General features: G+C 36.3%; 1 protein-coding gene across 2 annotated transcripts in view; it reads left to right on the top strand.

Annotated features, from left to right (window-relative positions):
* def8 (differentially expressed in FDCP 8 homolog) overlaps nt 1–26574 on the top strand; it is a 168529-nt gene that overhangs the window by 24817 nt on the left and 117138 nt on the right. Inside the window, exon 2 of one of the 2 annotated variants that reach the window (XM_051871420.1) lies at nt 25646–25765. In XM_051871420.1, the coding sequence (XP_051727380.1) occupies nt 25660–25765 (106 nt within the window). In that variant the 5' untranslated portion in view covers nt 25646–25659. Of the gene's footprint in view, nt 1–25645; nt 25766–26574 lie in introns of those variants that run through there. The other variant, XM_051871419.1, reaches the window with a different exon arrangement.

The raw sequence follows: 26574 nt of genomic DNA, 5'->3' as shown, positions 1-26574 counted from the left end.
TTTTCTTTTAGGAAGTCATTATGGTAAGTGGTTTTTAATCCCTTATCAGCGTCCGATCAAAATTGTTTACCATCTCTTAATTTTTAATATTTGCTCTTGCTTAAATATTACTTGTTTTCATTTACAAAGGGTATGATGATGATATCTTAACCGTAACTGTATTCGTAAATACGTTGAAATAACTGTAACCACACAAATATTGGCTATGAATAACTAAAACAAAGCCTAACAACATTAATGATTCTAACTCTTTCACAAACCAGACTGACCCCGGGTAAGTATGATTCAAATACCTTAGATATCTTGACTTTATCCCCAAGTTTAGGGGCACTACCTTTCATGTCCTCGTGCGCGCATACATTTTATGTTTCTCTGATTTTGTTAGCATTTTTCTAAAACACAGTGTTTTACTGCGGTCTTACCATTCATTTTCGTCTTTAATTGTAATTATGACCGTGTTTGTTTTCCTCTATTGTTTTACCCATTCCATCTTGTCCGAAAAACAATGTTTCCTACACATTTAGCTGTAATGTTAGTGAACTTTAGGTGTTCTCTGATCTCTTTGTTCGTAGCATTTGGTTGATTTAATAAAATGATGGTTTAACCATTCTCTTGAGTGATTTTACATACCATATTATAGTTTAGGGTATAGAATGCGGAGCAAAGATCTTTAAAACATTTTATCTTGTAAAACATTTAAATGACTTCAAACACTATATAGACATTTACCCTCCAGGGGTTAGAGGTTCTGTAATACCATTTTTAATGTGCTCAGACATGGTATAACAATAAGTGATTGTCTTTTATTTCAACTTTGTTGAATATACATAGAAGAAATGACTTTACATACATAAAGTAAAACAGTAATAACGACATTAGTGGCACTCTAGCCAGAAAACAAAGTCTCTGCAGGCTATCATGTTTCGGTCTAAGGTGTGATTGACCAGCGTTTCAACAATTTCAGCGATGGTATTATCATCAGCATTGTTTGAACGCAGTGAGACACAAACATCCGTTATAAATGTACACATACATACGTCAGTAATTTCTAACTGTTCAGTACATTCCAACGGTTTACACAGTTTATTAGGGCAATTCCACGCAAAGGTCATCTTTACCATGAAAAAAAAAAGTTTTTACCAAAAGAACAAAACCCTTTTCAAATCGTCCATTTATATCTGTATTATACAGGTGCTGGTCATATAATTAGAATATCATCAAAAAGTTGATTTATTTCACTAATTCCATTCAAAAAGTGAAACTTGTATATTATATTCATTCATTACACACAGACTGATATATTTCAAATGTTTATTTCTTTTAATTTTGATGATTATAACTGAAAACTAAGGTAAATCCCAAATTCAGTATCTCAGAAAATTAGAATATTGTGAAAAGGTTCAATATTGAAGACACCTGGTGCCACACTCTAATCACCTAATTAACTCAAAACACCTGCAAAAGGCCTTTAAATGGTCTCTCAGTCTAGTTCTGTAGGCTACACAATCATGGGGAAGACTGCTGACTTGACAGTTGTCCAAAAGACAACCATTGACACCTTGCACAAGGAGGGCAAGACACAAAAGGTCATTGCAAAAGAGGCTGGCTGTTCACAAAGCTCTGTGTCCAAGCACATTAATAGAGAGGAAAAGGAGAAGGAAAGGAAAAGATGTGGTAGAAAAAAGTGTACAAACAATAGGGATTACCGCACCCTGGAGAGGACTGTGAAACAAAACCCATTCAAAAATGTGGGGGAGATTCACAAAGCGTGGACTGCACCTGGAGTCAGTGCTTCAGGAACCACTGCGCACAGACGTATGCAAGACATGGGTTTTCAGCTGTGTCAAGCCACTCTTGAACAACAGACAGCGTCAGAAGCATCTCGCCTGGGCTAAAGACAAAAAGGACTGGACTGCTGCTGAGTGGTCCAAAGTTATGTTCTTTGATGAAAGTAAATTTTGCATTTCCTTTGGAAATCAGGGTCCCAGAGTCTGGAGGAAGAGAGGAGAGGCACACAATCCACGTTGCTTGAGGTCCAGTGTAAAGTTTCCATAGTCAGTGATGGTTTGGGGTGCCATGTCATCTGCTGGTGTTGGTCCACTGTGTTTTCTGAGGTCCAAGGTCAACGCAGCCGTATACCAGGAAGTTTTAGAGCACTTCATGCTTCCTGCTGCTGACCAACTTTATGGAGATGCAGATTTCATTTTCCAACAGGACTTGGCACCTGCACACAGTGCCAAAGCTACCAGTGCCTGGTTTAAGGACCATGGTATCCCTGTTCTTAATTGGCCAGCAAACTCGCCTGAACTTAACCCCATAGAAAATCTATGGGGTATTGTGAAGAGGAAGATGCGATATGCCAGACCCAACAATGCAGTAGAGCTGAAGGCCACTATCAGAGCAACCTGGGCTCTTATAACACCTGAGCAGTGCCACAGACTGATCGACTCCATGCCACGCCATTGCTGCAGTAATTCAGGCAAAAGGAGCCCCAACTAAGTATTGAGTGCTGTACATGCTCATACTTTTCATGTTCATACTTTTCAGTTGGCCAAGATTTCTAAAAATCCTTTCTTTGTATTGATCTTAAGTAATATTCTAATTTTCTGAGATACTGAATTTGGGATTTTCCTTAGTTGTCAGTTATAATCATCAAAATGAAAAGAAATAAACATTTGAAATATATCAGTCTGTGTGTAATGAATGAATATAATATACAAGTTTCACTTTTTGAATGGAATTAGTGAAATAAATCAACTTTTTGATGATATTCTAATTATATGACCAGCACCTGTACTGTATTAATGTGCTCTAACAGAAATTTTAAGAAAATTGCCTTGTTTATCCACAATATATGAGGTAAGCAACAATGCTTAAATTAAATTTTCAACCAACCATATTTCATGCTTTCAAAAAAGGGATCAAAGACCCCCCTTTTTTAAACTTTATTTTAACAGTAAGCATTGTGTAGAAAGATGGAGGCTTGCCTGAGAAATAAGTACACTCATTTTGTCATTAGTCAAGTCAATTCACCTTTATTTATATAGCGCTTTTTACAATGCAGATTGTGTCAAAGCAGCTTTACAGTGATAAATGGTATATAATTTTGGCTGCACAGCAGCTCTTAAAGAAAATGCTGTCAATGTAGGCAGATGCAAAGCACTGTTGAATATCAAATGTCAAGTGTCCCCAACTAAGCAAGCCAAAGGCGACAGCGGCAAGGAACCCAAACTCCAACAGGTGACATCAGGTGGCAAACAGGTGGCAAATAGGTGTTAAAATGGAGAAAAAAACCTTGGGAGAAACCAGGCTTAGTCGGGGGCCAGTTCTCCTCTGGCAAACAGTGCTTTGTTAACATTCAAAGTATTTATTCCAGTTCAATCCAGTTCAATCCATCGTATTCATCATGCCGGTATGGACGGTTTGTTGAGGAACTGTGCCACTGGCTGTCGTGTCGATGAGGCCTTCACAATGGATGATCTAGTTGACTCAATCTCTGCTGACACTTCAGGGGTGCGTTGTGGTCGTGTCAAGGCGTAGGTCCTTAATCTCACCTGGATACGGCCTGGATCCGGTTGACTACAGTAAACCTCGGGATAAACAGAAAGACTAATATTAGCGTAGATGCCATTCTTCTTCTGATGTAATGAGTACATCTGGTGTTATAGGATGTGTTCCCGGTTCCGACTGACCTAATTTATGCAGCCTAATAATCCTTTAACGGATTTGAAAAAATAAATTGATAATGTGTTATGTGTATGCCAGGTTAAAGAGATGCGTTTTTAGTCTAGATTTAAACTGACAGAGTGTGTCTGCTTCCTGAACAATGCTAGGAAGATTGTTCCAGAGTTTAGGTGCCAAATAGGAGAAGGATCTACTGCCTGCAGTTGATTTTGATATTCTAGGTATTATCAGCTGGCCTGAATTCTGAGATCGCAATAGACGTGAAGGACTATAATGCATTAAGAGCTCGCTCAGGTACTGGGGAGCTAAACCATTTAGTGCTTTGTAAGTAATTAGCAAGATTTTAAAATCTATACGATGTTTAACAGGAAGTCAATGCAGTGTTGACAGAACTGGGCTAATATGGTCATACTTCCTAGTTCTAGTAAGAACTCTAGCTGCTGCATTTTGTACGAGCTGTAGTTTGTTTAACAGGCGAGCAGAACAACCACCCAGTAGAGCATTACAGTAATCTAGCCTTGAGGTCATGAACGCATGAACTAACTGTTCTGCATTTGTCATTGAGAGCATATGTCGTAGTTTAGATATATTTTTAAGGTGGAAGAATGCGGTTTTACAGATGCTAGAAATATGGCCTTCAAATGAAAGATTGGTATCAAAGAGCACACCCAGGTTCCTAACTGATGACGAAGACTTAACAGAGCAGCCATCAAGTGTTAGACAGTATTCTAGGTTATTATTACGTGAAGAAGTTTTTGGTCCAAAAATTAGAATCTCTGTTTTTTCTGAATTTAGTAGTAGGAAATTACTGGTCATCCAATTTTTTTTTTTTATCAGCTATACATTCCGTTAATTTTGTGAATTGGTAAGTTTCGTCAGGGCGCGAAGAAATATAGAGCTGAGTATCATCAGTGTAACAGTGAAAACTAACGCCATGCTTCCTAATGATATCTCCCAAGGGTAGCATGTACAGAGTGAACAGCAACGGTCCTAGTACTGAGCCTTGCGGTACTCCATATTGAACTTGTGATCGATATGACATCTCTTCGTTTACTACTACAAACTGATAACGGTCAGATAAGTATGATTTAAACCATGACAGTGCAATTCCACTAATGCCAACATAATTTTTGAGTCTATTTAAAAGAATATTGTGATCAATAGTGTCAAATGCAGCACTAAGATCCAGTAACACTAATAGAGAGATACAACCACGATCTGATGATAAGAGCAAATCATTAGTAACTCTAATGAGAGCAGTCTCAGTACTATGGTACGGTCTAAATCCTGACTGGAAATCCTCACAGATACTATTTCTTTCTAAAAAGGAACATAGTTGTGATGATACTGCCTTTCCTAGTATTTTTGACAGAAAAGTGAGATTTGAGATCGGCCTGTAATTGACAAATTCTCTAGGATCAAGTTGTGGTTTTTTAATAAGAGGTTTAATAATAGCCAGCTTAAAAGTTTTCAGTACGTATCCTAGTGATTAAGATGAATTAACGATATTAAGAAGAGGATCTATGACCTCTGGAAGCATCTCTTTCAATAGCTTAGTCGGTATAGGGTCTAACATACATGTTGTTGGTTTTGATGATTTAACAAATTTAGACAATTCTTCCTCTCCTAAAGCAGTAAACGAATTGAATTTTTCCTCAGGGACACTACAATGCACTGTCTGACGCGATACTGTAGTAGATGGTTGCATGGTTATAATTTTCTCTCTACTTGCAAGATTGACAATATTAAAGAAGTTCATAAAGTCATTACTGCTGTGCTCTTTGGAAACATCAGAAGTTGAAGCTTTATTTCTTGTTAATTTAGCCACTGTATCAAATAAATACCTAGGGTTGTGCTTATTTTCTTCTAAAAGTTTTGAAAAATAGGCAGATCTAGCAGTTTTTAAGGCCTTTCTGTACTCAGTCATTCTCTCTCTCCATGAAATGCGAAAAACTTCTAGTTTTGTTTTCTTCCAGCTGCGCTCCATTTTTCTGGCTGCTACCTTTAGGGCCTGAGTGTGCTCATTGTACCACGGTATTGGATTAATTTCTTAACATCTTTTTTAAACGCAAAGGAGCAACTGATGTGCTGGAAAAGACAGAGGCAATAGTTTCTGTTGCAACATCGAGGTCTTCTAAGCTATCTGGTATGCTAAGGTGATGAAACTGATCAGGAAGATTATTTATAAAGCGATCTTTAGTGGTAGAAGTGATGGTTCTACCATATTTATGGCAGGGAGGCAGTTTAGCAGCCTTGACTAAATGTAGTATACACGAGACTAGATAATTGTCACGATCACTGTCTGTTCCTGTCAGTGCCTGGACTCCATTTCCCATAATCCTCCTTGCCAATCACATGCACACTCCACACCAATCACCAGTTGCCACATACAGCTTAGCACACTACCTGGACTATAAAGGACTTACACACACACCACCTCATTGCGAAGTCTTGATTTGCTGTGGTGATCTTTACTAAGCGTTTTCTTGTGGACTGTTTCCTGGTTTCCGTTTGGATTGTTTATTCTTTGTGATTCTCTGCTGCCTGCCCTGAACCTTGCCTGTGTACTGGACTGTGTTTGTTTGCCGCCTGCCCTGATCTCTGCCTGTGACCCGATACTGTTTGTCTGCCGCCTGCCTCGACCATTGCCTGTCCTGGTTTATGTTCCTGCCTTTGCCCCTGTCTACCTGTGTAAATACTGTTCTTAATAAAGCTTGCAAATGGATCCCCGCTCTGCCGACCCATCGTTACAATAATGATCTGAGATGTCGTCGCTCTGCTGCAGAATTTCAACAGCATCAATATCGATTCCATTTGACAATATTAGATCTAAAGTATGATTACGACAATGAGTGGGTCCTGACACGTGTTGTCTAACTCCAATAGAATTTAGAATGTCTGTAAATGCCAATCCTAATGCGTCTTTTTCATTATCTACATGGATATTAAAATCACCAACAACAAGGACTTTATCTGCAGCTAGTACTAACTCCGATAGAAAATCAGCAAATTCTTTGATAAAGTCTGTATGGTGTCCTGGTGGCCTGTATACAGTAGCCAGCACAAATATCAACTTACATAATGTTACATAAAGTACCATCACTTCAAAGGAATTATATTTGAAAGATTTTTGACTAATACTGTAAATATTACTATAAATTACAGCAACACCTCCCCCTTTGCCTTTCTGACGAGGATTATGTCGAAAATAATAAACTTGAGGGCTAGACTCATTTAAAGTAATGTAACTGTCTGATTTTAGCCAAGTTTCTGTCAAACACAGCAAATCCAGATTATTGTCTGTGATAATATCATTTACAATAAGTGCTTTTGAAGAAAGGGATCTAATATTTAACAACCCAAGCTTTATCATTTGTTTATCAGTATTATCTCTATTTTTTTATTTGTTGAACATCAGTTAAATTTTTACCATTAAATGGGTTTGGAAGTTTTTTGTTTTTACTAATTCGGGGTACAGACACAGTCTCTATGTGATAATATCTAGGTGTAAGAGTTTCTATGTGTTGGGAATTATCTGACTTCTGTAACGTGAGGCAGCTAGCAGACGGTCGGTTTAGCCAGTATGTCTGCTTCCTGACCTGGACCCCAGTTTGTCATGTTTCAGCTCTAAGACTATGTGCCATATTACTAGAGAGAAGAGTAGCACCATCCCGGGAGGGATGAATACCATCTTCTTTTCAACAGGTCAGGTCTGCCCCAAAAACTTTTCCAATTGTCTATGAAACCTATATTATTCTGCGGACACCATTTAGACAGCCAGCCATTGAGTGATGATAATCTGCTAACTATCTCATCACTCCGACGAACAGGAAGGGGACCAGAGCAGATTACTTTTGCTGACATTGTACTTGCGAGTTCACACACCTCTTTAATGTTAATTTTAGTCATCTCCGACTGGCGAAGTCGAACATCATTTGTGCTGACGTGAATAATGATTTTAGAGTATTTACGATTAGCATTAGCCAGCACTTTTAAATTTGCTTTGATGTCAGGTGCTCTGTCTCCTGGCAAACATGTGACTATGGTGGCTGGTGTCTCTATTTTCACGTTCCGTGTAATAGAATCGCCAATAACTAGGGCACTTTCAACAGGATTCTCAGTGGGTGTTTCACTGAGTGGGGAGAACCTGTTTGATGTTCTTACTGGAACGGAAGAGTGGTGTTTTCCGCGGCTAGGCCGCCTCATCGTTACCCAAGTGCCCTGCTGCGCAGGCTCTACAGCCTGAACCGAACAGAGATGTACAGAGTTCACTAAGCTAGTCGCATCCAAAACAGTATCTGAAGCCCTTACATTCTTACTATCCTCAATTAAAGGTTGGATGTCTCTAATTCTGAGACTTTCTCTGTCAGCCTGACTATTTCCCTACATTTATGACATGTAAATCCCTCGTCGCTGACAGAGAAAACTATACTGAACATGTGGCAAACAGAACACGATATAACACTAGGAGAGAATGACATGACTCACCGTGTTTGTAGACTGATCCGACTTACCAAAGCTGTTTGATGAACACGTTAAATAGAAAATGAGCGCGCGAGAGACTGATGACAAGTTAACAAGCTAGCGAGATGCAAACGCGTTGTAATAGCGATTTAGATTCAAAGATTAAAAGCTAGCGATGTCAGATTAATGTGGTAGGCAATATTATATATAAGGTAATGATAATACAAGCAACAATGAATGAAAGTAAGAGATTCAAAACCAAGCTATACGGAGTTACAGACGCAAACCACTCTGAGCAGCGAGGCAGACAGGAGCAATTGATCCAATCTATTAATATAACAGCACTGCCTGTTGAATTTATAAGGGCTGGAATAAAGAGGTCAGGACGCTTCAGTGCTCTGTCACGTCCGTAACGTTTTAAAGATTAAGTTTATGTCATATAACAGTTATAAATGCAAATAACTTGAAACTTTATATGCAAAGCTAAATTATGTTTATGCTTATTAGGATCGACAATTCATTTCACTACGTTGCTCTGAACAACCATAATAAGCGTTACAGACGCGACCGTTACGGACGCTTCATATTAAATCCTATGACTTTGCTTCTTTAAATTGCTGTGATCTGTTTCTTTTAGGCTTACCATATATCAGAACATATCCAATAGTCGCAATACCTTTTGTGCTTTGTTAGTTTTAATATGAAAAAGGTTCAACTTTCAAATTCAGTCGATTTTATAACAAAATTTGAACAATAGATGTCGCTCTTTAATAGCCTACGGCGCGTGACAGATTAGCTACTGCAGCGCCTCAGTGTAAGCGGCAGACCAAGCGCACATGAACCGATCTTCTCTTCCTCTTGCCAGTTACAGAACGAAATATGAACATCAAAAGGTAGGCCTATATGATACAGTACAACTTATAGAAGATCATTGTGTCTCATAGGACACTTCCCTCGGGATGTCGCGTTTTTACCTGTTAAAAAAATGAATAGCCTATTGATCATAATCCGCGCGATCAAGCTGACAAAATAAAAATAATAAGATTGCAATCATTTTGGCTTGAAATAAAGTTTGGTCATTTTGACTCAAGACTCCGCTTTAAACTGTGAAAACTAGCCGAAAACCGTGTGATCATTTAGACACAAAACATAAAACTGACATGATTGTGGTTGACAATAGTGTACGTCAATAGGTTCACCTGACTGTGGGGAAAACATGCGATTTTAAACTGCTTTATGATAAACATTAATATTTGTCAATGTACTTTAGCAAGCAGTTCTGTAAGAAGGAAAATCATGGTCTCTAAATTGATTCTTGAACAACGCACACGCTTTGTCAACATGAGAAATAGGTCTAATCCATAACCTTTTGCAATACAGAGTATAAAGTTGTATAAAGTTTAGTAAAAAGTTGATAAATTGTGCAGTCTTACCATACTGGTATCACAGATTTCAAAAATTGGTGGTTTAAATGCCTGCTTGAGGTCTCTGTAAAAGTTTTAAAGTGGTCTTCTATGCCGCTTTCAGACCGGTCACATCCATAACGTTGTTTTTTCCTCATTTATGCGAACACGAAAAATTAAATAAAATTATTATTTTATGCTCTGAGGAGAGCCAACTCTTCTTCATTCGGTGGGCAGTTTTACTTTTGGTTCGCGCAGTGTAATTCACAGAATTCTTAAAAAATATGTTGTCACCCAAAACTTAGTGACTTTTTTTGTCACGTCCGTAACGCTGTATATTTCCCTCATCTAAAATATAAAGCAATTGTATAGACTGACATTTTTCTAATGTCTGGACTCCTTTAGTAAGGGATTATAAATATATAAATAGACGGTTTAATATGTTGCTATTAAATGCATTCTTTGAGTGTTTATATTTCAAGTTTTGACTCCAAATGTCACGTCCATAATGCTGGAACGGTTTGAAGTTTGGGTTTTTGGGTCAGACCCCCCAAAGTGTGAGTCGAAGAAGTGTCAGGCTCAGACAAACAGGAATGTTGAAATTGATTTTGGTGGTCCATGTAACAACCAGACAATGTTCCCTCAAATTTTGCTCAAAGAGATGTTGCAGTAGCACAGCGGTCCACAGTGATGCAGACGTCATATTGTAGAGCTAGATCCTTTGGTTAGGAAACCCAGGTTGCTTGCGATAACTGAGTTCTCTGTAGAGTTTATCAGGACAGCCGATTGGGGTCCGCCCTTGCCCCCTGTTGTGCAGGGTGTACAGGGGGTAGCCGTCAGGAAGTCATAAACAACATTCACGATGCAACAGAAGCAGCAACAATTCCTGAATATGTCGCCAGTTTATTATTTTCACTCAGTTATATTTTGATTAAACATTATGAGAAAAAAGATCATAATAAAGGGCCATAACATGCAGAAGTAGGATGGAATTTTTTTGTGTGTGCTGATTTTAACCACTATACCAAATATGTTCCATTAAAGACTTTTATTGACATTGTCATATTAAATTTTCTCAAGTAAAATTTTAAATGTAATGCACATATTGTATATAACACTACGGATCAATAAGGTCTCATTTTAATGTTTTTCAAAAAAAAGGTACATACTTTAAACATTCTATAATTGGAATAAGTCATTATGTCTGTAACATACAGATACTTAGAGGCAAGACAAATTGGATCCAATCAGTTTATTAAACAAAAACAATTATACATATAGCAAGGAACACAGATAATGTCAAGTACACAAAACAGAAGCAAGGGCTCGATATCAACGTACATTTCAGGTTTTGCTACATCATGTTACCATATATTACACATTAAGGTGCATCACCATGACTGATTGATCATTCAGCAATACTTAAAATGAATTCAGCTCGAATTAAACAGCTTGTCTATTGTTAAAAAGACAGTATGTAACGTAGGTACATCGCTCCACTCAAAATATAAACTCTTTGTAAACCTACAGCATTCGAAGGGGTCGTCCTCTGGAATTGGCCAGTCGCGGTCCCACTCATCGTCAGGCTGAGACAAAAAGTCCATTTCGGATTCCTCACGGGGTTACATCAACTTAATGAGGTTTTGGTCATGAAGTGACTTGTTCCAACAGGTCAATATGGTTACGTTATCACCAGGCTTTATCAACTTGTAACGCACGTTTGGGGTCACTCCATCCCACTCGTTCATGTAAAAGCTTCCCATTCTACCAGCGATCCCATTCAGACCGGTCCAGATACGATTGTACAAAAATGACCAGTCCTTGGCGGGCAAAAGCACACAAGGTGTCTGTGATGTAAATTCTTCTTCAAAAATTTCCATAGCATAGAGTTTGACCGTGCGTGATGCTTTGTTAAAAACAAAGCCGCCCACATAAACATCAGCCATCAGAAATTCCTGTTTTACAAAATTTTCATCTTCATGAAGAAACTTGGTAAAACGAATCCTGTGTTTTTTCTGCCGTGCATAAGGAAGTTTTAATATAACTTTCAACAGAAGTTTCAGGAACTTGTGGAGTAGTCATTGTAGCTTTTCCTAAAGTTATTCAGTAGTTAGGTCCTGTAGGTTTTAACTAGAGAGAATGTGAACACCCGCTGTGTAACCTCTAACCCCTGGAGGGTAAATGTCTATATAGCGTTTGAAGTCATTTAAATGTTTCAAAGATCTTTGCTCTGCATTCTATACCCTAAACTATAATATGGTATGTAAAATCACTCCAGAGAATGGTTAAACCATCATTTTATTAAATTAACCAAATGTTACGAACAAAGAGATCAGAGAACATCTAAAGTTCACTAACATTACAGCTAAATGTGTAGGAAACGTTGTTTTTCGGACAAGATGGAATGGGCAAAACAATAGAGGAAAACAAACATGGTCATAATTACAATTAAAGACGAAAAAGAATGGTAAGACCGCGGTAAAACACTGTGTTTCAGAAAAATGCTAACAAAATCAGACAAATATAAAATGTATGCGCGCACGAGGACATGAAAGGTAGTGCCCCTAAACTTGGGGATAAAGTCAAGATATCTAAGGTATTTGAATCATACTTACCCGGGGTCAGTCTGGTTTGTGAAAGAGTTAGAATCATTAATGTTGTTAGGCTTTGTTTTAGTTATTCATAGTCAATATTCGTGTGGTTACAGTTATTTCAACGTATTTACGAATACAGTTACGGAGTTTGTCTTAATGACGCTGAAATGTTTTATTAAAGACAACACAGAGGACGTCTTGAATAACAACCTAATCATCTCTTGCTCTCTTTTACAGGCAACTGACTACCAAGGACCGGTAACACTATCATAATTTTTTATAAATATATATTTATCTATCTATCGATCTATCTATCTATCTATCTATCTATCTATATATATATATATATATATATATATATATATATATATATAAGATATCATGTCTGATCCCTTTGTAAATGAAAACAAGTAATATTTAAGCAAGAGCAAATATTAAAAATTAAGAGATGGTAAACAATTTTGATCGGACGCTGATAAGAGGTAAAAACCACTTACCATAATGACTTCCTGAAAGAAGAACAAATTATTGAGACAAACATGTTAACGCATTAAGGTACAGCAGCTGTGCCTGTTTCCCGGATCAAACCTAAAAGGCTGACACGTAAAAGACATAGTATTGGAGCGGCTTGAATCAAGTTTACTCAAAATTACTTTTTATTGAAGTCCTGTTTAGAGTACAAAGAAAATATGTTACCATGACTATCTTGTAGCTGCTTCATAGACAGACTAGAAAGATGGCCTAAAAGAACATTACAGTTTTAGTTTAAACACTCATGTGGTAGGAATATCATTTGTTCATTAATTCCTGTGAGTGGCTGCATGTTTGACCACACTCAGAAAGCAGTCTTTATCTAAAACTGTACATATATACAAACTAATAAAAATTGTAAACAGTGTCATCTGCTAGTGGAAAAATGGCATTTACAAATTACAATCTTTTGCAATAGATCAGAAGAGAGGATTTCTGTATTGTGATTTTATTAAAGCTAAATATCTGTATAAAGATTATGTTTGATATAAAGATTATGATAATTTCTTCTTCACACCGGCATGCAGCGTTATAGTTCTTAAACGTGTTTGTATTACAACAGCGTGCCATAGACTCTAACGACTCTGTATGCTATATATATATATATACATAATCTTTAACGTCGAGCAGTGTTGTTGAAAGAAACAAATTGTTAAGGGTGAAAATGCCTTTCGCAATAGATTGGATTTCTGTATGCAATATGACACTTTTCTTACATGATGTCACTGCTTTCTTAGTTACTAGGTCTCTTGAATTTAGATGCGAGAATTTATTGTGCTCACATAATTCCTACAAAAGATCATATTTAAGCTGTATCTACAGCTTTACTAGAGTGTGTAACTTTGTTTACCGTCCTCAAACTTCAACTTCAAACTTTCAGTGCAATGGTTAGATATGTCTCAGTCGTGATCGTTTCAAGCGCAAACAACCAGACTTACTTTTTTCGTGTCGACGCTTCATGCAATCCCACATCGAAGAGATGGATAATTGCACTACAAGAACTATCAATTTCTTTTCTTAATAACTAGGCCCTTTGAATTTCTGAAAATATCATAACTGTATAAAATATTCTCATAGAGTTTTGTGTTCACATAATTTGGCTTTTATCTGTAGGGGAAAAAAGCAATGTCAGTAGCTATTTTGAATATCTATTTATTTGAGTAAAAAAAAAAAAAAATCTAAGAAAATTGATATTAACAGTCGAGACACTTAGCTGGTACAACTATTTATGTCATGTTGGATGCTAAAATCTGGATTCTGATCTAAAGGTTTACTGAAACCTTTCAAATGATGTGAATAATGGGTACTAACGTACAAATATCGTATAATACATGTTGAAAGTGTATATAATACATGTTCACAAGTGAAAATGACCTATTCTTTTCTTTGTTTAATATGAAGCTTCAGCCTGATCCTTGTATCGCATGATTGTAGCATGTCTGAAACTTTAAAAATAAGACCTATTCCAATGCCACGGGGGAAATAATTTTTGCTAATAGTTTGTCAAAAAAAAACAAAAAAAACAAAAAAAACAATGTGATATCTGGTTTAGTTGTATTTAAAAACAAACAAACAACAAAAACATTTCTTAAAAGCATTGTGTCAAAAGAATTTGGTAACATGATTCTCTTGTTTCATCATGTATTAACTTCATATTTATTAGGCTGATAAAAGTAGTATGAACCCTTGTAGAAATAATAAAAGCACATTTTATAAAACAATTAATGGCAATGTGTCAGAAAACATGGTATGAAGATACGTTTGCTTTTTACTTTTATTCAAACTTTAAAGCAAGATTATCTTTTGAAAAATGTAATACAGTATTTGATTTTGGGGTAGAACTATCTTATATATGTAGTGCTTTCACTCATTGTCCTGAACCTTTGGCTATCCTTAAAGGTTTCATTGTGTGAGGAACTGTTTTGGATCAAGGTAATATCTAATTGTTAAAAACATTGCAGCAAACAAATTTGTTGACATTATTCTTTTGTTTTATATTTACTAGGAATTGAAACTTTATAGAAATAAGAAAAGTAAAATCATATAAATCTATGAGAAATGCGTCAACTAAAAAAAAACAAGTTTAAATGTATGGTTTTTAAAACACAAACAAACATATTTAACGGATATACTAGGTTTTAACAGCAAGGACATTTTCTACCGCAGAGTCTGATGCGGACATGCCTGGTAGGGATTTGGCCTAATCTTTGGTTTTTAAGGGAGATTAAACAATCTCAGGAGACCGACTGATCCTGTGGAGTCGTATCTTCTGAAAGACCCTGGCATGTGTGGATTCACTCAGTTGAAAAACCGTTGTTTGTAGGGTCACTTTAAATCATTGGGGGTCAAAGGGCATTCTTCCTGTTAGTGTCATCAGTGTGACACACAGATATTTTTAAAATGGTACATATATTTTTGAGTAGATAACCGATGTTATATATTTTTGTATATTTTCAGTGAAGGGTATGTTTCCAATACAATGTTTCCAGTGACAAATGCCAACTTATAAGTACAATTCTAGATCATAGATAGTACAGAATTTCAGATGCTGAGTTCAGGCACAGCATAATAGTATGACAACATATGACCACTTTTTTATTTGAAGTTTAAAGTAATATCACACTTTGAAATAAGATGAGTAAAATTAATTATTCACTCAAGATATTTTTTTTTTCATGGGAGCAACGAAGAGGAACATCTGATCTCTCTCTCTCTGAAAATGTGCAATTTTCTTAAAGATACCACTTAAACTAAACGAGCAATGTTGAGCCCTTGTTCTGAGTTACGTGCGAGTTGTGAGGCTTCAAACACACAGATACCTTCACTTTTGGATTTTTTAAAAATCAAATTAAATATTTGCAGTTTATTTTAAAAACATACTGATTTCTTAAAACAGTGTGTCGCATGGGCAAAAATGTTGCTTGAATCTTTTTTGTATTATTGAGATCTAAGATGACTAAGTACAAGTTTTTCCTTTAAACTTTGAAACATGGAATACTTATATACATACATATAAATAATGCTTTAGTTTAAATTCATGCAAAATCATTTCCATCGTCGGGCATCAGATGTTAAACGGATATAATAGACTTCTAGGAATATTTGAATTTAATTAAAAACTTTAAAGAATGGATATAAACAACCTTTTTAATTTTAGAAGATCATATTTAAGATTGTGCTTTGAAATAAATTTAAACAAAACATTCATTCTGGAAAAGAGTTTTAGCATATGCTGTGACAGAAGCTCAACTGTCTGACTCCACCCTCCCATCTCTCATTCACACTAGAGTTTATTCCTAGGAGGATCTGGGAGTGTTTTGTTTATAATACAACTTAAACTATTTACTTTTTATTTTTTATTATAGCATCAAGAACTACTTCTTCAGCTCTCTGAAAATGTAAGGTGTTTTCATATTTATAATTATTTATTTAGCTATAACTAAACTGTTTAATTTGTTTAAATATTTTTTTTAGTATCATGTTTGATGTTACATATTTATTTAGAATCATTTCATTTAAAATAGAGATAAGTTCCTTTTACAGAACCAGCCTGAGGCGTCACAGGTTCTCTTTCTGAAAATGCATGGTGATTTTTCTTAAGGGATTATTGAAAATGTTACACAATGTGTGAGACCCCAACATTTTTACACATTAAAATGATACTTTAGGTTTTAAGTCAGATAATCAGTCTTCTAGGAAGATTTGACTTAAGACTTTTTAAAAGATGTCATTTAAATTTTTTAATTTATGCTTTGAAATAAAAGTTAGCACAGACAAAACAATGTTTCATCCACCCCCTCTGTCTCAGATTTCACAGCATAGTTGCATGAAGTTACTTGGAGAGAGATTTTTAGACTTCAACTTTATTGCATTCTGCTATTCATTTTAAGGACATCAAAAAAGTAAGGAGTGCTTTCCCAGCTCTCTAAAAAATGTGAGTTGTTTCATAAATGTTTAATACTGTTTTAGAAGCACACTTAATTTTATACAACACGTCATATAATTATACATTTTATTTATAAACTTAAAAAGAAGTCAATGTTTTTTTCAATGAACTTTTTGAATTGAAACAAAATCTATCCCATGAGCAAAACAACTTTTTTTTTAAATTATACTAATCACCTGTTTGAATTACTGTGATGTGGGAGTTTGGGGTAAGTGATAGAAAAATAGTCATGTTTATGGAAGGCCTCAACAAAACATGCCTGGACATGTCCACAAAAAAACCCTTATGCTTTGACAAAGTTAAAATGAATATTCAACTACTTGATGAAACTCATTTTTCTGTTTTATATTTCATAAGCATTTGTAAACCAATTTCATTCGAACATCATTGCACAAGGAAATCTTTTCCTGGCTTTATTGGTTTTCATATTTTTATTTAGCTAAAACTATAATTAAATGGTCTCAGTAAATTTAGTAACTGTTTGTAATTCAGTGTGTTATAATTTTATCACCAACTTCCTTAAAAGAACAGAATGATTGAAATGTATAACATCTGCACGTGCGTGTAATCTATTTCATAAAATATACCATGTTTAATCTTTTGTTATTTTGATCCGACTGTTTCTAGACTCTTGTTGCATCTCATTTGCACAGAGAGATGAGAGTGTCATAAAATGACCATGAGCCAGCCGGAATGCGGATGCCGTCACACCGCACATGTGACCCTCAACCCTTTAAAATCATCCTTCTGCAATTTGAGTCATCCAGAGGTTCACAGGGCAACATCGCTATTCAAAATATGCTGACAAAAGGTCATATCGGTCCCCGGAGGATCACCAACAATGTCAAAGGTCATTGGGGTGATACTACGGTCAACCATGGGGGGATGGGAGAACTTCGTGGGTGGCCCGTGGGGGAGGGGAACGTCGTGGGTGGTCTCGCAGAGGTCACGGGGTCAGAGATGTCAAAGGTCATCATCAATCATCTTGACACAAGGTCCCTGGTATGACTACTATTAATCTATATTAAATTTATACAGTGAACAGTGTCATTTTACATTTAATTACATTTCTGTACACAAAAATTAATACTACAGTTAGACCTTATATTTATTTTTAACTTTACGTTGTATTTATCTATGCTTGTAATTAGTGTACAGTATTTGTTCTTTTTACAGTCTGTTCACTTGCCTTTAAATATGTATTAGTTAGGCTAGTAGTTTCTGCTGTGGTATCGGAGTAGTTAAAGTGGGCTAAGTAATAAATGCAAAGTTACCCCCCACCCCCCAAAAATGATCCAATCCGTGACTTAATAACCATGATATGATCCGAACTGTGAGTTTTGTGATCCGTTGAACCACTAATAGTGCTGCTTGAAAGTTTGTGAACCATTTGCAGAATCTGTGAAAATGTGAATAATTTTAACAAAATAAGGGGATCATACAAAATGCATGTCATTTTTTATTTAGTACTGTCCTGAGTAAGATATTTTACATAAACAATGTTTACATAAAGTCCACAAGACAAAAAAAAAAAATTTCACCCCCCATTAATTTTTTTTTCTGGAGCATCAGTGAATGTTTGAACCTTTTTTTAAAAGAATGGAGTCCCTCAGTTGTCCTCAGTGTGAAAAGACGGATCTCAAAATCATTCAGTCACTGCTGTAAAGGGTTCAAATATGCAAAAAATGCTGGAAAACTGAAGAATCTGCAGGACCTGGAGATTTTTTTCTGAAGAACAGAGCTCAGTTTAACTGTTCAGAACAAACAAGGGACTAATGAACAACCATCACAAAAAAAACAAAAAACAACAACAACAAAAAAAAACAGTCATAGATCATCCAGGTAACCACACACAGTAATAAGAATCAATGGTTCACATACTTATGAATGGGGTTATTTTAATAAATTCAGCTATTTTTTTTTTTTGTCTTGTGGATTATATGTAAACATCTTTTATGTAAAATATCTTACTCAGGACAGTACTAAATAAAAAATAACATGCATTTTGTATTATCTCCCTTATTTTGTTAAAATTATTAACATTTTCACAGATTCTGCAAGTGGTTCACATACTTTTTCTTGCAACTCAATACAGTGGGTACGGAAAGTATTCAGACCCCCTTAAATTTTTCACTCTTTGTTATATTGCAGCCATTTGCTAAAATCATTTAAGTTCATTTTTTTTCCTCATTAATGTACACACAGCACCCCATATTGACAGAAAAACACAGAATTGTTGACATTTTTGCAGATTTATTAAAAAAGAAAAACTGAAATATCACATGGTCCTAAGTATTCAGACCCTTTGCTCAGTATTTAGTAGAAGCACCCTTTTGATCTAATATAGCCATGAGTCTTTTTGGGAAAGATGCAACAAGTTTTTCACACCTGGATTTGGGGATCCTCTGCCATTCCTCCTTGCAGATCCTCTCCAGTTCTGTCAGGTTGGATGGTAAATGTTGGTGGACAGCCATTTTTAGGTCTCTCCAGAGATGCTCAATTGGGTTTAAGTCAGGGCTCTGGCTGGGCCATTCAAGAACAGTCACGGAGTTGTTGTGAAGCCACTCCTTTGTTATTTTAGCTGTGTGCTTAGGGTCATTGTCTTGTTGGAAGGTAAACCTTCGGCCCAGTCTGAGGTCCTGAGCACTCTGGAGAAGGTTTTCGTCCAGGATATCCCTGTACTTGGCCGCATTCATCTTTCCCTCGATTGCAACCAGTCGTCCTGTCACTGCAGCTGAAAAACACCCCCACAGCATGATGCTGCCACCACCATGCTTCACTGTTTGGACTGTATTGGACAGGTGATGAGCAGTGCCTGGTTTTCTCCACACATACCACTTAGAATTAAGGCCAAAAAGTTCTATCTTGGTCTCATCAGACCAGAGAATCTTATTTCTCACCATCTTTAGCAAACTCCATGCAGGCTTTCATGTGTCTTGCACTGAGGAGAGGCTTCCGTCGGGCCACTCTGCCATAAAGCCCCGACTGACTTTCTACAACTTTCTCCCATCTCCCAACTGCATCTCTGGAGCTCAGCCACAGTGATCTTTGGGTTCTTCTTTACCTCTCTCACCAAGGCTCTTCTCCCCCGATAGCTCAGTTTGGCTGGACGGCCAGCTCTAGGAAGGGTTCTGGTCGTCCCAAACGTCTTCCATTTAAGGATTATGGAGGCCACTGTGCTCTTAGGAACCTTAAGTGCAGCAGAAATTTTTTTGTAACCTTGGCCAGATCTGTGCCTTGCCACAATTCTGTCTCTGAGCTCTTCAGGCAGTTCCTTTGACCTCATGATTCTCATTTGCTCTGACATGCACTGTGAGCTGTAAGGTCTTATATAGACAGGTGTGTGGCTTTCCTAATCAAGTCCAATCAGTATAATCAAACTCAGCTGGACTCAAATGAAGGTGTAGAACCATCTCAATGATGATCAGAAGAAATGGACAGCACCTGAGTTAAATATATGAGTGTCACAGCAAAGGGTCTGAATACTTAGGACCATGTGATATTTCAGTTTTTCTTTTTTAATAAATCTGCAAAAATGTCAACAATTCTGTGTTTTTCTGTCAATATGGGGTGCTGTGTGTACATTGATGAGGAAAAAACATGAACTTAAATGATTTTAGCAAATGGCTGCAATATAACAAAGAGTGAAAAATTTAAGGGGGTCTGAATACTTTCCGTACCCACTGTGTGTGTGTGTATATATATATATATATATGTTTTTATTTAACATTGATGGAGCAACAGATAAAAAATTTAAAATAAATCATGTATTTTTTTTTTCTTTTAAATCTTATAAATATATGAGGTGGCAAGGTGGGCCTTTTACCCCACACATGGGTAAAAGGCTCACCAGCATGGGACAAAAGGCACAAAGTAATAATACAAATACTTGAGATAAAATAATGTTTTTAATAATGTCTAAGTTAATACTTTTTCAAAATATCTTTAGCAAAGTTTGTACTATTTTTTTTTTTTTTTTTCCAGTTTATTTTGATAAATAAACAAATTCATTTTTGTTAGGGATGCACTGAAATGGAAATTTTGGTCCGAAACCAAAAATTTTGGATGCACTTGGCCGAAAACCGAAAATTTAAAAAAAAAATATATATATATATTTTTATATTTTTTATTTACTAAAGTAAATATTAATACTAAAGTAACACAAAAATTGAACAGAAAATAGGGCTGTATTAAAATAATGTTAAATATCAATATATTAATATCAGTATATCAATATATTATCCTTCATTCAGTTCTATGCAACAGAATCAGATTTAACGGTAACACTTTACAATAAGGTTCATTTGTTAACATTAGTTAACATGAACTAATAATGAACTGCACTTTTACAGCATTTATTAATCTTTGTTAATGTTAATTTCAACATTTACTAATACATTATTAAAATCTTGTTAACATTAGTTAATGCACTGTGAACTAACATGAACAAACAATGAACAACTGTATTTTCATTAACTAACATTAACGAAGATTAGTAAATACAGTAACAAATGAATTGCTCATGGTTAGTTCATGTTAGTTAACACATTAACTAATGTTTAACTAATGAACCTTATTGTAAAGTGTTACCGATTTAACAGATTTATTTTTTGACTAATTATCAAAATAAAGTATAGTCCTACAAAGCTATTATTATCAGAGCATGTGAGCAGATAGCAGGGAGTGGATCAATGAACAAGAGGGTAGCGTCATTTTACTAGCATTGCCCAGCACGGCTATACCACACTATGTTACACTACAGTAGGGCTATTGCATGTCGGCACGTTATTTGAGCAGACTTTGCTTTTCCGATGAGCGTGATTGGTACATGAGTGGAGCGTTTGTGTCATGAGCAACTGAGCAGAGAGAGCACACACGGAGCAGAACAATGAGCAGTCGCTTCAAATTTGTGCGTCTTCGGAAGTGGAGCTGCTCGCAAAGTTATAAAACATGCTGTGCAAGAGTGAAACCTGATCACTGAACACTGAGGGGCTGGCGGCAGCCAAGGTTTTTTTTGTCTTTCGGCCAAAAACCGAAAATACCATTTTCAGCCGATAATTTTCGGTGGCCAAAATTTTAGTGCATCCCTAATTTTTGTTCAATAATGTAACGAATTACAACAAATTAATTAATTAGCTCAAATTATGGGTGAAATATATACATAAATATATATATATATATATATATATATATATATATATATATATATATATATATAATTAAATCATAATGCGTTATGATCAATTATAATATAAATCGACCAAAAAGGGGATTATATATTGATAAGCAGTTACAATGGATTGTAACCAATTATGAAAATATGATATATATGGTCTAGAATTAGTTCTAGTTTACAAATACTTTAGGAAAACTGATTTATTTTGTCCAGCGAAATTATCAGTCTTTTTATTCTTATCAGCTCTTAAAAAGGGATTTTCCTCTGGCCACGAGGAAAATCTCCGATCTAAGTACTCACAAAAGCATAAGCGAAATCATACATTGAAGGGACTTGGTTTATGAATGAGCAGCAAGAGAGACAATAAAAGTATAACTATAATGGATTTAATAGATACGAACTACGAATATATGACTAAAATATAACAAAGGAAGATACGTAGAATAAAACGAAAGTAAAGTCAAGAAACAGCGGTGATCAAAAAAATGGCAAATTACAAACAGTTAAAACCTTTGAGAGCCAGCAAGGAAACTCAACTCACACTTGGAGCTTAAAACACTTCGAAAGAAATTCTGTACTTGCATAGGTCTAGGTGCTGCGGTTACGTCGCCTTTCTGCGGGAGTTTCGGTGCGTGTGAGCTGGAGCGATTGGTCCTTTTCCCGAGGAAGGGTTCTTTGATGGGATTTTCAAACAAGGTTTTAACTTAAGAGTAAAATAGCCGGAAAAATAAGAAAGGAAGAGTCCATCTCGTAGTCAAGGAAGACTGAAGGCGACGGACGAAGAAGACTCAGCGGATGAAGAAGATTCAGCGATGAGAGACTTGTGCCATTGTCTTTTAAAGACAAACAAGCCAAAACACCTCCTTGGATGTGCCAGCCAATGGCGAGGGTGCAATTTTGGCGGGCAAACTTTTTCTTTGTCTCCATTTACGACCTAATTTGCATAGTATCTGGAATGTCAGATCTGAGTACATTTTCTTTGCAGTACTATTAAAAATAGAAAAATGCATTTTACAGTAACATAACATACATTGTTAATTAGAACATTCGGAGAGGTTTAAAACAAAACTAAACATGCTAGGTGGCAAAGACATTAAGGGAGAGATACAGTTTTATACTGGAATGTAACGTTTAGAGTGAAACTAACACAACTACAGTCGTAACTAAGCTAATATAAGATGGATACATGCATGCACACTTGAATACAACAAAAAGTACACTTTGGCATAGTCATATTTTGAGGCTAAATGTAAATATATTCTCTGTGTGTGTGTGTCTGTATGTGTGTGTGTGATGTGTATTGGGGTTTTGGCCAGTATCTGTGGCCACATGGCCATTAGCCCAACATGGGGTGAACCAGGGTGACTCTTTGAAGTCCCTGGAGCTGGTGAGGATGTCTTCTGCTTTGCTTCGCTGAGGTAACAAAGATACCAATGGGGCAATCTGATCCAGACTTGCCGGGGCCTATTCATGATTTACATGCAGAGTTCAAAAAGCTAAAAGCATTCTAACAATTCTAAAGTTGGTTGGCTATCTGATCCTGTGCAGACGCTACAATAAATATACTGTGATTAAAATATGTGTCACAGATTCACCAGGGTCCACCTTCACACCATCTCAATGTTCACCGTCTCCTGAGTATTAACAAAGTCCCTTTCAAGGAAAGTCTGTTCACTCAGGCAAAACATTATGACCACTGGCAGGTAAAGTGAATAAGACTGATTATCTCTTCATCATGGCACCTGTTAGTGGGTGCGATATATTAGGCAGCAAGTGAACATTTTGTCCTCAAAGTTGATGTGTTAGAAGCAGGAAACGTGGGCAAGCGTAAGGATTTGAGCGAGTTTGACAAGGGCCAAATTGTGATGGCTAGACGACTGGGTCTGAGCAGCTCCAAAACTGCAGCTCTTGTGGGGTGTTTCCGGTCTGCAGTGGTCAGTATCTATCAAAAGTGGCCCAAGGAAGGAACAGTGGTGAACTGGTGACAGGGTCATAGGCGGCCAAGGCTCATTGATGCATGTGTGTAGCGAAGGCTGGCCCGTGTGGTCCGATCCAACAGACGAGCTACTGTAGCTCAAATTGCTCAAGAAGTTAATGCTGGCTCTGATAGAAAGGTGTCAGAATACACAGTGCATCACAGTTTGTTGCGTATAGGGCTGCATAGCCGCAGACCAGTCAGGGTGCCCATGCTGACCCCTGTCCACTGCTGAAATGTCAACAGTGGGCACATAAGCATCAGAACTGGACCACAGAGCAATGGGAGAAGGTGGCCTGGTCTGATTAATCACGTTTTCTTTTACTTCATGTGGATGGCCAGGTGCGTGTGCGTCGCTTACCTGGATTATATATATAATCTCAAATGTACATATCGTGATATATATCGCAACGGCTACTTCAAAAAGTTGCGAAAAGTAAAAGTTTTAGGTAGACGCACATAGAGAATAGACGGCACGTGACTGTTACTTACTGGCTTGGTTTTAAAGAGTTAAGCGCAATAAGCTGGGGAAACAACTCATTGCTGTACTCGCGCTGTTTGTCTGACACACATTCGAAGCACATGCACAGAATGGCCCTGTCCCAAATGGCACCCTAAACACTCGCGGTCTTCCTACGAGTCCACACTTCCGTGATGTAATGCCGCTTTGACTGTCAGGAAGAAGTCTGGCGAGTATTCACGTAAACACATTTGGTTGCGTGACTTGCATCTTAAGTGAACGTAAACAGTTGGGAAAGAAATCGGATGTGTGTCAATAGGATCCGTGCATTAGGTCTTAAAGTGACAGCAACCTAATACAGTATACCTGCTGCTATCTGTCAAACAAAAAAATCACTCACTGCTCTTGACTGAATAACTTTTGTAATTGAAAAACTTTTGTAATACTTACGAATGAATGTATATTTAATTCATGTGAAGACTATGCAGTGTTTTATTTTTACATTTGATTATTCAGTTTCTGTATTGTTTCTTACATGAATGCTACTGTTAAATAGATCGAATGTAGGCCTACCTGAAAAACTTAAAGCACTGTCTATTAAATTTGTATCTTTGTTTTTTGTATTTGTACTAATATTTGTAATTTGCCTCTTTGTTCTTATTTTTAATAACAAAGATAAATTAAAATAACAAAAATAACTAATCATCCACCCCTAGTTTCAGGTGTTTTTGTTTACCTGGATGTTCTTGCTGTTAAGTTTTCAGGTTGATATAACTATATATTACCAAGTTAAGCAAAGAGTTGTTGGTATTTAAATAGTTTTTGTTGTTGTTTTTTACATTGATGTTAAAATGACATTGTCAGATTTGTGATATTACTTTTTTATGTAATGCTAAAAACACTGCTGTTCACTTTCAGAAGTTATAGTGATGCTTTGTTTTCCCAGAAAGAATGTGAAACATATATATTGGTTAGATCATTTTCAGTTTTTAAATATATTTAAATAGATTTTACACACTTAAAGCATTATTGTATAGAATAGTGCATTATTTAAAAAGTTATCGCATATTGGATTTTTCTGCAATATCATGCATCCCTAATGTCAACAATCACCTATCCCATATAGAGATTACACTGTCAGTGTTTGGGAATATACAAACGTAATTTATACACATGATATGAAAAAAAAAAAAAAAATAGTGTACCTTCTCGCTTGATTTTGATCTTTAGCCCAAGCCTACATGTATTGTGCTAACCAAAGAGCCGAAAGTTAGTTTTTTTTTTTTTTTTTTACTATAATCTAAAAAGGGAGTAAGATGTGACATGAAATGAGGACAGAGTTTTCATTTTTGTGTGAGCTATCTCTTTAAGTGTATTGTGTGATATATTGATCATGTGTCTGTCTTCTACAGATGTGACCAGTGTCATGGAATACAATGAAAGACTTGCTCGCTTTCGTCAAGGTCATGTCAATCCATTTGACAGGGGAGAGAACAACAGCAGCACTGAGGGAAAGAATCTTCTTAAACATGGTGTGTCAAATTTTATATTGAACATTTAAATGTACTCCTCCTCTGAAGGTACAGGTCAATATGATTTTACAGAGAAAGATATTTTTTGTTATCATTTGTGTTATTTGTGAATCACACAATGTACATTGAAATATATGCACAACTAATGTGGTTCCAGCCATCTTGATCACATTATAGTTACAAATTAATTTGCCAAATTATTAGTTATTTCAAAGACTCTTGTAGCCTACCACAGCAAAAAAACAAACAAACAAAAAACCACAATGACACTGATGAGGTAAATAAATATGACAAACAACTGGATAAAAATGACAATTTCCTTTTTCCTCACACAAATAGACTTTTATTTTACACACGCTTAATCTCTCTCTGTTTTTACAATAACTACATGTCAATGGCTCAAGCCTTTATTACTAGTACTAAATTACACTATAGAATTAGTATTGGAGGCTTAGGACTGGGGATTGAGACAAAGTTTGCACATTGCTTGTGCCATATCCACTGGCTCGCCTTAAAGGTTCAAAAAGGAAATATTTCCAATATTGCGGTGTGACATTTTTCTTTATCACCAATTGCTTGCAAAATGATGGACAACAATTCACAGGAACATTATGATATCCAGCTGCAGCCAAACATTCGAACTGTCACAAATGCAACAATAGGGCTGGGCGATTTTTCCGAAGAACCAACCGATCAGCTTCGGCCTTTCCGTAACAACATCGAAAGCTCAGCTGAACAGCTGATTATAGCTGTACAGGGTGGGTTTTTATTTCTCATCTCCATAAATATATCTAGTAGTAAAGCTAATG

This window comes from Ctenopharyngodon idella, chromosome 18 (assembly GCF_019924925.1).
Source record: "Ctenopharyngodon idella isolate HZGC_01 chromosome 18, HZGC01, whole genome shotgun sequence".
NCBI classification, from domain to species: Eukaryota; Metazoa; Chordata; class Actinopteri; order Cypriniformes; family Xenocyprididae; genus Ctenopharyngodon; species Ctenopharyngodon idella.
This window is presented reverse-complemented; position numbering and strand designations above follow the sequence as displayed.